Source organism: Amblyraja radiata, chromosome 16 (assembly GCF_010909765.2).
Source record: "Amblyraja radiata isolate CabotCenter1 chromosome 16, sAmbRad1.1.pri, whole genome shotgun sequence".
NCBI classification, from domain to species: domain Eukaryota; kingdom Metazoa; phylum Chordata; class Chondrichthyes; order Rajiformes; family Rajidae; genus Amblyraja; species Amblyraja radiata.
The window spans coordinates 31,472,523-31,485,422 of record NC_045971.1 but is presented as its reverse complement, the minus strand read 5'-3'; the positions used below and the strand labels follow the sequence as shown (position 1 = coordinate 31,485,422).

General features: G+C 56.6%; 1 protein-coding gene across 5 annotated transcripts in view; it reads right to left on the bottom strand.

The window, feature by feature from the left end:
* Positions 1–12,328, bottom strand: part of gpatch8 (G-patch domain containing 8) — a 154,254-nt gene extending 141,926 nt beyond the window's left edge. Inside the window, exon 1 of one of the 5 annotated variants that reach the window (XM_033035398.1) lies at positions 12,209–12,328. In XM_033035398.1, the coding sequence (XP_032891289.1) occupies positions 12,209–12,262 (54 nt within the window). In that variant the 5' untranslated portion in view covers positions 12,263–12,328. The remainder of the gene's footprint in view (positions 1–12,208) is intronic. The other 4 variants (XM_033035399.1, XM_033035405.1, XM_033035400.1 and 1 more) reach the window with 4 other exon arrangements.
* Positions 12,329–12,900: the final 572 nt, after the last annotated feature.

Sequence of the window (12,900 nt, the reverse complement as noted above, 5' to 3'; positions counted from 1 at the left end):
CGATAGATCCCCTCGATGGATGGGAGGTCAGAGCCGATGATGGACTGGGCAGTGTTTACTACTTTTTGTAGACTTTTCCTCTCCAGGGCACTCAAGTTGCCGAACCAAGCCACGATGCAACTACTCTACTGTGCACCTGTAGAAGTTAGAGAGAGTCCTCCTTGAACAAACCGACTCTGCGTAATCTTCTCAGGATTTCGCCTTCCATCACAGTGAGGAATGTGTAGGAGTCACTGTGGTGGATGTTCATGTTAAAATGTGTTTTTGAGTGATCTGTTGCTTTTAATTGTATGACTGACCTGGCCAATGAAATTCCTTCATGTTGCAAAACATACTTGGCGAAAAGAGTGTGATTCTGATTCTGTTTAATATCCGTACAAATTATTTCATAAATGCCCAGACGTTTAAGAAAGAACTGCAGATGCTGGAAAATCGAAGGTAGAAAAAAATGCTGGAGTCGTGCCTGAAGAAGGGTCTCGACACGAAATGTCACCTATTCCTTCTCTTCGTAGATGCTGCCCCTCCCGCTGAGTTTCTCCAGCATTTTTTGTCTACCTTCATAAATGCCCACATTGGTTCTACTTCTGACACCATGACCTACCACAACACATTGTACTATGACCCTGAGCTATTGAGATACAGAAGTGATACAAAGGACTAACAACACACATTGAATTCTAAATGATCAAATTCACAGGAAAAAAAAGGGAAGTTGTAAATGTAGATCAAAAAATTGAAATTTAGGAATGCCGTCCCAGTAATTATGCAAAAGATTTCTGTGGGCTAGGTACACAGTGGGTATAATTACAATCTGCCCATAAAGAATGGTATGCACTGATTTTTATGTTTCAACAGACCCCAAAGTTTAATACAGAACATCTGCATACGGCAAGTTCAAGAGCAACAAGGGATTAAGAAAAGTGTTGCTACCCTGAAAAAGAATAATAATAATAATAATAATAATAATAAATTTTATTTATGGGCGCCTTTCAAGAGTCTCAAGGACACCTTACAAATATTTAGCAGGTAGAGGAAAAACATGTAAGGGGAATGAAATAAATAGTAGAGACACGACTAGTACACAAAGTAAAGACAGAAATCAATTCAAAACACAATATGAGGCAATTAATGCACAGATGAAAAGGGAGGGGGACGTGGGGCTAAGGATAGGCAGAGGTGAAGAGATGGGTCTTGAGGCGGGACTGGAAGATGGTGAGGGACACGGAATTGAGGATCAGTTGGGGGAGGGAGTTCCAGAGCCTGGGAGCTGCCCTGGAGAAGTCTCTGTCCCCAAAACTGCGTAGGTTGGACTTGTGGATGGAGAGGAGACCGGCTGATGTGGATCTGAGGGACCGTGAGGTTTGGTAGGGGGAGAGGGGGTCAGTGAGATATGGGGGGGGGCCAGATGGTGGAGGGCTTTGTAGGTGAGGACCAGGATTTTGTAGGTAATCCGGTGGGAGATGGGAAGCCAGTGAAGTTGTTTGAGGACTGGAGTGATGTGATGCCAGGATTTGGTGTGGGTGATGAGTCGGGCGGCTACGTTCTGGACCAGTTGGAGTCGGTTGATGTAGGTGGAGCTGATGCCAAGGAGAAGTGAGTTGCAATAGTCCAGTCGGGAGGAGATGAAGGCATGGATGAGTCTTTCAGCAGCGGGAGGTGTGAGAGAGGGTCTGAGTTTGGCGATGTTGCGGAGATGAAAGAAGGAGGTTTAAATGATATGGCGGATGTGAGGCTCAAGGTAGGGTGGAATCAAAGATCACGCCAAGGTTGCGGGCCTGGGGAGATGGGGAGACAGTGATGCCGTCGATGGTGAGAGTGGGGTTATTGATTTTGCTGAGTGTGGCTTTGGAGCCTATGAGGAGGAATTCTGTCTTATCGCTGTTGAGTTTGAGGAAGTTATGTTGCATCCAGGTTTTTATAGCTGACAAACAGGAGTTGATATGGGAGAGGGGGGTTGTGGGGGGATTTGGTGCCAAGGTAGATCTGGGTGTCATCGGCGTAACAGTGGAAGTCCAGGTTGAAGTGGCGGAGTATCTGACCAAGGGGGGGATGTAGATGATGAAGAGGAGGGGGCCGAGTACGGAGCCTTGGGGAACGCCTTGAGTGACTGTGGCTGTAGCAGAGGTGTGGTTGTGGAAAGAGATGAAGTGGGATCTGTTGGAAAGGTAGGAACGGAGCCAGCTGAGTGCAGAGCCTTCAATGCCGAGGTCTTTGAGTCTGGTGAGCAGGATGTTATGTTCACTGTATCGAAGGCTGCGCTCAGGTCGAGGAGGATGAGGATGTTGAGGGAATCAGTGTCAGGAGAGGTGAGGAGGTCGTTGAGGACTTTGAGGAGAGCAGTTTCTGTGCTATGGAGGGGGCGAAAGCCAGATTGGAGGGGTTCAAGTAGGTTTTACGCAAGGAGGTGGGAATGAAGTTGCGACGCAACGATACGCTCCAGGATTTTTGAAGGAAAGGGGAGGTTTGAGATTGGGCGGTAGTTAATGAGAGAGGAGGGATCAAGACCAGGTTTCTTTAAGATTGGTGTGACAGCAGCAGTTTTGAAAGCGGAGGGGACAATTCCTTGGGACAATGAGGAGTTGAAGAGATTAGTGAGGTTGGGGCAGAGAACGGGGAGGCAGGACTTCAGCAGGGGAGTGGGGAGAGGGTCGAGGGAGCAGGTAGTGGGTTTGGAAGAGCTGATGAGTTTGGAGATTTCAGTAGGGGTGACCAGGTCAAACTGGGAGAGGAAGCAGTGTGGAGGAGGGGTAAGGAGGTCAGTGGAGATGTTGAAAGGAGGGGCCTTGGTAGGTGGTGGAGTAGATGCTGGGGAGTCGGGTACAGGGGATAAAGATTGATAGATGGTGCTGATTTTATCAGCGAAAAGGTGGAGGAATGAGTTGCAGAGATCCGGAGTAGAGGTAGGGAGTGTTGGCTCGAGGCTTGAGGAGATTGCCCACTGTGGAGAAGAGGGTTCTGTGGTTTAGGCAGGGGTCGGTGAATATGGAGGAGAGGTAGGCAGATTTTGCAGCAATGAGGGCATCTTTGTAGTCAGTGAGGTGGAGTTTGTAAGCTTCAAGGTGGACTGTGAGAGATGATTTCTTTGTGAGTCGTTCAAGTCGGCGACCAGTCTGTTTCAGTTTACGAAGTGCAGGTGTGTACCAGGGTGAAGATGTGTTGAAAGTTACGGTTTCCAATGTACACAGATTCTGAAATGGCAAACAATGCCATCCATGGATGGACACAAAATGCTGTAGTAAAGGGCCTGTCCCACTTTCACGACCTAATTTACAACCTCTGCCGAGTTTGCCCTTGACTCATACTCGCAGCATGGTCGTCACAAGGTCGTAGGTAGGTCATAGGAGGTCGTAGGTTGGTCGTAGCAGGTTGTGATGCTAGTCGTAGGTACTCGTGGCATCAAGTAGGTCGGGGCGTTTTTTCAACACGATGAAAAATGTCCACAAATAAAAAAGGTTGTGAATTAGGTCGTGAAAGTGGGACAGGTCCTTAACTCAGCAGGACAGGCAGAATCTATGGATAGAAGGAATGGGTGACGTTTCAGATGGGACTCGAGCCAAAACGGCACCCATCCCTTCTATCCAGAGATACTGCATGTCCCATTTTGTCTATCTTCGGTGTAAACCAGCACCTGCAGTTCCTTCCAACACACCATGCAGGGATGGGTTGAGTTTCTTGGCAGTTCTGAACGCTAACTCGTGCAAAGCATCGTCAATTCCATCATGCTTTGTTAATGGCGGAATGAATTTGGGGTGCCAGTGGTGAATCACTGGCTCAGGTCAATGAAAACCTGAATATTTAAGGTGGGGGTTGAGAAGATTGGAAAACTGCCAGTGACATTTCTGTTCAAAATGAGACTGGCGCAAAAAAGGTAATTCTAAACTGATTAGCCCAAGATCTATTTTTGGAAAAACTGTTTGAATCAATTAATAGCAGCACATTTGTAAAATCAATCTAATCAAGCAGAATTTGCAAAATCATCTGACATATTTAGTGTTTTCTGAGGAAGTCTTAACCAGAGTTGAGCGTGAGGAAACAGTAAATGTCCTGCATTTGAATTGCCACAAAGCATTCAACATGTCTCACAAAGGTTAAGGCATTAAATAAAAATACATGGCATTGGAGGCAACATATTAGCACAGATAGAGAATTGGTTAACATAGCATAATGGAGAAAATTAATTTGTGCATTATGGAAGGAACACAGCATTGTTTCTATTGAGAAAAACTGTAGAAAGATGCAACAAAGGGATTTGGATGTCATTGCAGACAAACACAGGGAATTAGTCTACCAGTTTCAAAGGTCGGCTAGTGGAACATTGGTCCTTCTTAAGAGATTAAGAGTAGGAAACTAGGGAAGTCTCACTGCAAATGATACCACATTGATGATATCACATCTAAAGTACATTAACATTTTTTGTCACTATTTAAAGGTTATTCATTGTTAGTAGATCAAGAAAGATTCATGGAGGGATTTCCTTACAAAGAAATATTAAGTAGTTTAGGATGCAACTCACTGGAGTTTAGAAGAATGAGAGGTGATCTTTTTGAAATACATAGGTGGGAACTAGGGAGATTAGACAAAATATTTCCTTTCACAGGAGTCCAGAACCAGAGGACAGTCTGCACTGTGTACCTTGCAGAGTCCCACTGTATACTCACTAGGTACTCAATGTCTCCCCACATGCTCTTTCTTCTTCCATTTTGAGCAGTCAAAAATCAGAAAGTTTGGGGATGATCAGTAATGATCACATTGAATGGCGGTGCTGGCTCGAAGGGCCAAATGGCCTACTCCTGCACCTATTGTCTATTCACGAGTTGGTGAGAGTGATACACTTTTTTCCAAAAGATGATTTTATCAATATCCATAAAGCATCCTTTCCGCCATCTTGTAAATATCTTTGCCAATCTTGCCAAAATATTTGGAGAAACATCCTGATCATTTTGGGCACTGACCAAGAGAACTTCAGCTGGTTGTGTGCCCCACTAATTGCATTTCAGATTCCAATGTACAACCACAAATAAAATAAGATACAATATAGTTAGGGATGCAAGACATGACATTTTCCCAGGTAATTAAAAAAAAAATTATTTCAACATATCAATTTTATTCTTTATTATACAAAATACCCTAATTGCCTTATTACACTCGCTCGCTTGTACAAAATTAATCTGCTTCAATTTAGCATACCATTATTTTGAAGAGTAAATGTATCATATTTAACTTGGAACATCATTCACCATTAAATTGAAGGGTGCAATGCTAAAAATACAACGGAAATTCAAAATGGAATAAAATTACAGTATCTTAGAGATTGTTCCTATAAAGGGCCATGTAAATGCAAGTTATTACATTCACATTTATTCAAGATAAGTAATAGTTTTAACCTGGGGTAAATGACAGGAGCTCAGTAGAGATATTATAAACCTAACTTATTTCATTTCCTCTACCCACACCATCCCCCAAATCCAGTGACAGACACATGTCATCACATAACAATCATGAAAATGCTCATGAGCAGCTCCAACATATTTCCACTCCCTTCCTCAATAAGCAACAGCAAACGAACACAAGGGTAAGATGACTAATCTTGCTCAGCAGCTGAAGTATTAGCTGCAGAGCAAGAATTATTGTTTTGTAAGCCAACATCTGCAGCTCCTTTTGTCTTCATGAGCAATTTGAATGAAATACACAGCACTAATTTAACCTTCAACATCTTCCTGCAAACAAGAGACCAAGTTGCCTTCACCAGATACATATCGAGATTCACAGGAATATCCCTACACGTCACGGAATTACTTCAGCAAGATATTGTCAGAGCTAAAATAGCTGCTAGTAGACAACTATATTACGAAAGTCATAATACAACATTAAAAAAAATTAATAAGCTGCTCAGCTACCTACAGAGAAATCTATTCCACCAAAAATTAAAACTGCAAACAAATTAGGTTTGCTGAAGGAAACTGTTCTTCCTAATATTACGCAATGACACCAATGAGATGAAAATCAGGAATATGCTATGGTAGACAATAATCACAGAAATCATGCTAACAAAATCCTTTTTGGAATATCGCAGGATCTTTTAGGAGTTAAAAGTACGATGGAAATGTGACAGGGCAGGAAGGAAGACAGAAGAATGGGGAAGAGAGACAAGGGGAGTCAGGAGAGAGGAGGGCCATGCACGAGAGGAAGTTGGATGCCAAGGAAATGGGAAGCAGTGAGGAGACAAGGTGGAAAAGGGGATACGGAGAAGGAGGCGAAGGGAAAGTGGAAATGGGGAGGAGGCGAAGGGAAAGTGGAAATGGGGGGGGGGAGGGGAAGTGGGGAGGGGGGGCGAAGGGAGGTGGAGGGGGGGGCGAATGGCGGAAGTGAGGGGGGCGAAGGGGAAGTGGAGGGGCATGACGAAGGGGAAGTGGACAGAAGGGGGGAGGGGGGGGCGAAGGGGAAGTGGCAAGAAGGGGAGGGGGGGGGGGCGGAAGGGGAAGTGGAAGAAGGGGGAGGGGGGGGCAAAAGGGAAGTGGAAGGGTGGGGCGAAGGGAAGTGGAAGGGGGGGGCCGAAGGGGAAGTGGAAGGGGGGGCGATAGGGGAATTGCGAAGGGGGGCGAAGGGGAAGTGAAGGGGGGGCAAGGGGAAGTGGAAATGGTACCGGGGGCGACGAAGATTGGAAGTGGAAGGGGGGGGGGAGGAAGGGGTGGCGAAGGGGGGGGGGGGGGGGGGGGGGGGGGCGGGGGGAGGGGGGGAGGGGGGGGGGGGGGGGGGGGGGGGGGCGGGTGGGGGGGGGGGGGGGGGGGGGGGGGGGGGGGGGGGGGGGGGGGGGGGGGGGGGGGGGGGGGGGGGGGGGGGGGGGGGGGGGGGGGGGGGGGGGGGGGGGAGGGGGGGGGGGGGGGTGGGGGGGGGGGGGGGGGGGGGGGGGGGGGGGGGGGGGGGGGGGGGGGGGGGGGGGGGGGGGGGGGGGGGGGGGGGGGGGGGGGGGGGGGCGGGGGGGGGGGGGGGGGGGGGGGGGGGGGGGGGGGGGGGGGGGGGGGGGGGGGGGGGAGGGGGGGGGGGGGGGGGGGGGGGGGGGGGGGGGGGGGGGGGGGGGGGGGGGGGGGGAGGGGGGGGGGGGGGGGGAGGGGGGGGGGGGGCGGGGGGGGGGGGGGGGGGGGGGGGGGGGAGGGGGGGGGGGGGGGGGGGGGGGGGGGGGGGGGGGGGGGGGGGGGGGGGGGGGGGGGGGGGGGGGGGGGGGGGGGGGGGGGGGGGGGGGGGAGGGGGGGGGGGGGGGGGGGGGGGGGGGGGGGGGGGGGGGGGGGGGGGGGGGGGGGGGGGGGGGGGGGGGGGGGGGGGGGAGGGGGGGGGGGGGGGGGGGGGGGGGGGGGGGGGAGGGGGGGGGGGGGGGGGGGGGGGGGTGGGGGGGGGGGGGGGGGGGGGGGGGGGGGGGGGGGGGGGGGGGGGGGGGGGGGGGGGGGGGGGAGGGGGGGGGGGGGGGGGGGGAGGGGGGGGGGGGGGGGGGGGAGTGGGGGGGGGGGGGGGGGGGGAGGGGGGGGGGGGGGGGGGGGGGGGGGGGGGGGGGGGGGGGGGGGGGGGGGGGGGGGGGGGGGGGGAGGGGGGGGGGGGGGGGGGGGGGGAGGGGGGGGGGGGGGGGGGGGAGGGGGGGGGGAGAGGGCGAAGGGGAAGTGGAAGAAGGGGAGGGGGCAAAGTGGAAGAAGGGGGAGGGGGCGAAGGGGAAGTGGAAGAAGGGGGAGGGGGCAAAGGGGAAGGGGGCGAAGGGGAAGAAGGGGGGGGATCGAAGGGGAAGTGGAAGAAGGGGAGGGGGATCGAAGGGGAAGAAGGGGGCGAAGGGGAAGTGGAAGAAGGGGGAGGGGGGGGAAGTAGAAGAAGGGGGAGGGGGGCGAAGGGGAAGTGGAAGGGGGGGAAGGGGAAGTGGAAGGGGGGGCGAAGGGGAAGTGGAAGGGGGGGCGAAGGGGAAGTGGAAGGGGGGGGCGAAGGGGAAGTGGAAGGGGGGGCGAGAAGGGAATGGAAGGGGGGGCGAAGGGGAAGTGGAGGGGGGGGCGAAGGAGAAGTGGAGGGAAGGGGGGGGGGGGAAAGTGGAAGGGGGGGAAGGGGAAGGGGGGAAGTGGAAGGGGGGGGGGGAAAGTGAAAGGGGGGGGAAAGTGGAAGGGGGGGGAAAGTGGAAGTGGGGGGCAAAGGGGAAGTGGAAGGGGGGGGCAAAGGGGAAGTGGAAGGGGGGCAAAGGGGAAGTGGAAGGGGGGGCAAAGGGGAAGTGGAAGGGGGGGCAAAGGGGAAGTGGAAGGGGGGGCAAAGGGGAAGTGGAAGGGGGGGCAAAGGGGAAGTGGAGGCAAAGGGGAAGTGGAAGGGAGGGCAAAGGGGAAGTGGAAGGGGGGGCAAAGGGGAAGTGGAAGGGGGGCAAAGGGGAAGTGGAAGGGGGGCAAAGGGGAAGTGGAGGGGGGGGCGAAGGGGAAGTGGAGGGGGGGGCGAAGGGGAGGTGGGGCGAAGGGGAGGTGGAGGGGGGACGGGGCGAAGGGGAAGTGGAGGGGGGCAAAGGGGAAGTGGAAGAAGGGGGAGAGGGCGAAGGGGAAGAAGGGGAGGGGGCGAAGTGGAAGAAAGGGGAGGGGGCAAAGGTAAGTGGAAGAAGGGGGAGGGGGCAAAGGGGAAGGGGGCGAAGGGGAAGTGGAAGAAGGGGGGGGATCGAAGGGGAAGTGGAAGAAGGGGAGGGGGATCGAAGGGGAAGTGGAAGAAGGGGGAGGGGCGGCGAAGGGGAAGTGGAAGAAGGGGGAGGGGGGCGAAGGGGAAGTGGAAGAAGGGGGAGGGGGGGGCGAAGGGGGCGAAGGGGAAGTGGAAGAAGGGGGAGGGAGGGAAGTGGAAGAAGGGGGAGGGGGGCGAAGGGGAAGTGGAAGGTGGGGCGAAGGGGAAGTGGAAGGGGGGGCAAAGGGGAAGTGGAAGGGGGGGCGAAGGGGAAGTGGAAGGGGGGGGCGAAGGGGAAGTGGAAGGGGGGGGCGAAGGGGAAGTGGAAGGGGGGGGGCGAAGGGGAAGTGGAAGTGGGGGCGAAGGGGAAGTGGAAGCGAAGGAGAAGTGGAAAGTGGAAGGGGGGGGAAGTGGAAGGGGGGGGAAAGTGGAAGGGGGGAAAGTGGAAGGGGGGGCAAATGGGAAGTGGAAGGGGGGGGCAAAGGGGAAGTGGAAGGGGGGCAAAGGGGCAGTGGAAGGGGGGGCAAAGGGGAAGTGGAAGGGGGGGCAAAGGGGAAGTGGAAGGGGGGGCAAAGGGGAAGTGGAAGGGGGGGCAAAGGGGAAGTGGAAGGGGGGCAAAGGGGAAGTGGAAGGGGGGCAAAGGGGAAATGGAAGGGGGGGCAAAGGGGAAGTGGAAGGGGGGGGGGCAAAGGGGAAGTGAAAGGGGGGGGCAAAGGGGAAGTGGAAGGGGGAGCAAAGGGGAAGTGGAAGAGGGGGCAAAGGGGAAGTGGAAGGGGGGGGCAAAGGGGAAGTGGAAGGGGGGGCAAAGGGGAAGTGGAAGGGGGGGCAAAGGGGAAGTGGAAGGGGGGGCAAAGGGGAAGTGGAAGGGGGCAAAGGGGAAGTGGAAGGGGGGGCAAAGGGGAAGTGGAAGGGGGGGCAAAGGGGAAGTGGAAGGGGGGGCAAAGGGGAAGTGGAAGGGGGGGCAAATGGGAAGTGGAGGCAAAGGGGAAGTGGAAGGGGGGGCAAAGGGGAAGTGGAAGGGGGGGGCAAAGGGGAAGTGGAAGGGGGGGCAAAGGGGAAGTGGAAGGGGGGGGCAAAGGGGAAGTGGAAGGGGGGGCAAAGGGGAAGTGGAAGGGGGGGCAAAGGGGAAGTGGAAGGGGGGCAAAGGGGAAGTGGAAGGGGGGGGCAAAGGGGAAGTGGAAGGGGGGGCAAAGGGGAAGTGGAAGGGGGGGCAAAGGGGACGTGGAAGGGGGGGCAAAGGGGAAGTGGAAGGGGGCAAAGGGGAAGTGGAAGGGGGGGCAAAGGGGAAGTGGAAGGGGGGGGCAAAGGGGAAGTGGAAGGGGGGCAAAGGGGAAGTGGAGGGGGGGCAAATGGGAAGTGGAGGCAAAGGGGAAGTGGAAGGGGGGGCAAAGGGGAAGTGGAAGGGGGGGCAAAGGGGAAGTGGAAGGGGGGGGGCAAAGGGGAAGTGGAAGGGGGGCAAAGGGGCAGTGGAAGGAGGGGCAAAGGGGAAGTGGAAGGGGGGGCAAAGGGGAAGTGGAAGGGGGGGCAAAGGGGAAGTGGAAGGGGGGCAAAGGGGAAGTGGAAGGGGGGGCAAAGGGGAAGTGGAAGGGGGGCAAAGGGGAAGTGGAAGGGGGGCAAAGGGGAAGTGGAAGGGGGGGCAAAGGGGAAGTGGAAGGGGGGGGGCAAAGGGGAAGTGGAAGGGGGGGGCAAAGGGGAAGTGGAAGGGGGGGGCAAAGGGGAAGTGGAAGAGGGGGCAAAGGGGAAGTGGAAGGGGGGGCAAAGGGGAAGTGGAAGGGGGGGCAAAGGGGAAGTGGAAGGGGGGGCAAAGGGGAAGTGGAAGGGGGGGCAAAGGGGAAGTGGAAGGGGGGGCAAAGGGGAAGTGGAAGGGGGCAAAGGGGAAGTGGAAGGGGGGGCAAAGGGGAAGTGGAAGGGGGGGGCAAAGGGGAAGTGGACGGGGGGGGCAAAGGGGAAGTGGAAGGGGGGGCAAATGGGAAGTGGAGGCAAAGGGGAAGTGGAAGGGGGGGCAAAGGGGAAGTGGAAGGGGGGGCAAAGGGGAAGTGGAAGGGGGGGCAAAGGGGAAGTGGAAGGGGGGCAAAGGGGAAGTGGAAGGGGGGCAAAGGGGAAGTGGAAGGGGGGCAAAGGGGAAGTGAAGGGGGGGCAAAGGGGAAGTGGAAGGGGGGTCAAAGGGGAAGTGGAGGGGGGGGCAAAGGGGAAGTGGAAGTGGGGGGCAAAGGGGAAGTGGAAGGGGGGGCAAAGGGGAAGTGGAAGGGGGGGGCAAAGGGGAAGTGGAAGGGGGGCAAAGGGGAAGTGGAGGGGGCAAAGGGGAAGTGGAAGGGGGGGCAAAGGGGAAGTGGAAGGGGGGGGCACAAGGGGAAGTGGAAGGGGGGGGCCAAAGGGGAAGTGGAAGGGGGGCAAAGGGGAAGTGGAAGGGGGGGCAAAGGGGGGCCAAGGGGGGGGTGGCAAGGGGGGAAGGGGGGGGCAAAGGGGGAAGGGGGGCAAAGGGGGGAAGGGGGGGGCAAAGGGGGATGTGGAGGGGGGGAAGTGGAAGTGGGGGAAGTGGAGGGGGGAGTGGGAGTGGAAGGGGGGAGTGGAAGGGGGGGAGTGGAAGGGGGGACGAAGGGGATGTGGAAGAAGGGGGAGGGGGCGAAGGGGAAGTGGAAGAAGGGGGGAGGGGGCGAAGGGGAAGTGGAAGGGGGGACGAAGGGGGATGTGGAAAGAAGGGGGATGTGGAAGAAGGGGGAGGGGGAAGTGAAAGAGGGGGGGAAGTGAAATGGGGGCAAGTGAAATGGGGAGGAGTGAAAGGGGGGGGAGTGAAAGGGGGGGGAGTGAAAGGGGGGCAAGTGAAATGGGGAGGAGTGAAATGGGGGCAAGTGAAATGGGGAGGAGTGAAAGGGGGGGAAGTGAAAGGGGGGGGAAGTGAAAGGGGGGGGAAGTGAAAGGGGAGGGGGAAGTGAAAGGGGAGGGGGAAGTGAAAGGGGGGGGCAAGGGGAAGTGAAAGGGGGGGCAAAGGGGAAGTGAAAGGGGGGTGCAAGGGGGAAGTGAAAGGGGGGGGCAAGGGGAAGTGAAAGGGGGGGCAAAGGGGAAGTGAAAGGGGGGGGCAAGGGGGAAGTGAAAGGGGGGGGCAAGGGGAAGTGAAAGGGGGGGGGGCAAGGGGAAGTGAAGGTTAGGGTGGGGACACTGTTCTGGTCACACAGGGAGGTAGGACAACGTGTGTGTGTGTGTGAGGGGAGGGTGGTGGAGATAGAGGAATGGAAGGTGTCGACACCGGGGAGGTTAGGGGGTGGGTTGCGGACAGTCGGGGGTGTGGAGGGGGAGAGAGATGGGGGGGCGGACCGAACCCGGGTGGGGTGACGATACCGGGGAGGGGAGGTGGTTGTAGCCGCCGAGGGAGGTGGAGCGGGATGCGGACACGTTGGGATTGAGGGCTGTGCGGACACTGAGTGTGTGTCAGCGGTCCCGGTTGCAAGCGCGGCCTCCGCACTACAGCGGGGTGGGAGCACTGAACCCCCGGCACTGGCACTGACACCGGCCGCCCTCACCGCCCCGTTAGCCCTGAGTGTCGCCGCCTCACCCTCATCACCTGGAAGTCCCGGTCCTCGTTGAAGCGAGCGAATTTGTCCGCCATGTTGCCCGCACTTGTTTTCCTCCCTAGGCCGTCCGCCGGCCTCCGCCAAACCCCGCCCCTTCCTCTGGCAGAGCCCGCCCCTTCCTCTGCGTCACCCCGCCCCTGCCCTGACAGCCAACCAGCGTCGCCGCCCCAGCCGCGGCTGCATGATGGACGGCCGGTCTGCCCAATCATGGCGTGGCGTGTGACGCGGCACGGGGATGGCGCGGGGCATGCTGGGCGTTGTAGTCCCACTGTCTGCAGGGTTAGTGCCCTGCTCTTCAATGCTGTGCTGCAGCTGGCAATACTGCAAGTCACTGGCATGCACTGGGCTCCGCTTCACTGCGGGCGGCTTCAAGCATTAAAGATGCTGATACTAAACCTAATGAAGGGCCGGACGTTGCATTGTCTGCAGGGTTAATGCTCTGCTGTACAATGCAGTGCTTGCAGTTATTATTGCACTAATATTGTTTGTTTTTTACCGGTGCGTATATATATATATCTACGTGATTATGTGCGTATATACACACTGAACTATTTTCTCGTCATATTGTTTACAGTGTTTACATATTCTGTTGTGCTGCTGCAAGCAAGGAATTTCATTGCTCTATCTGGGACATATGACAATAAAACACTTGACACTTGAGCTTGCAATACTG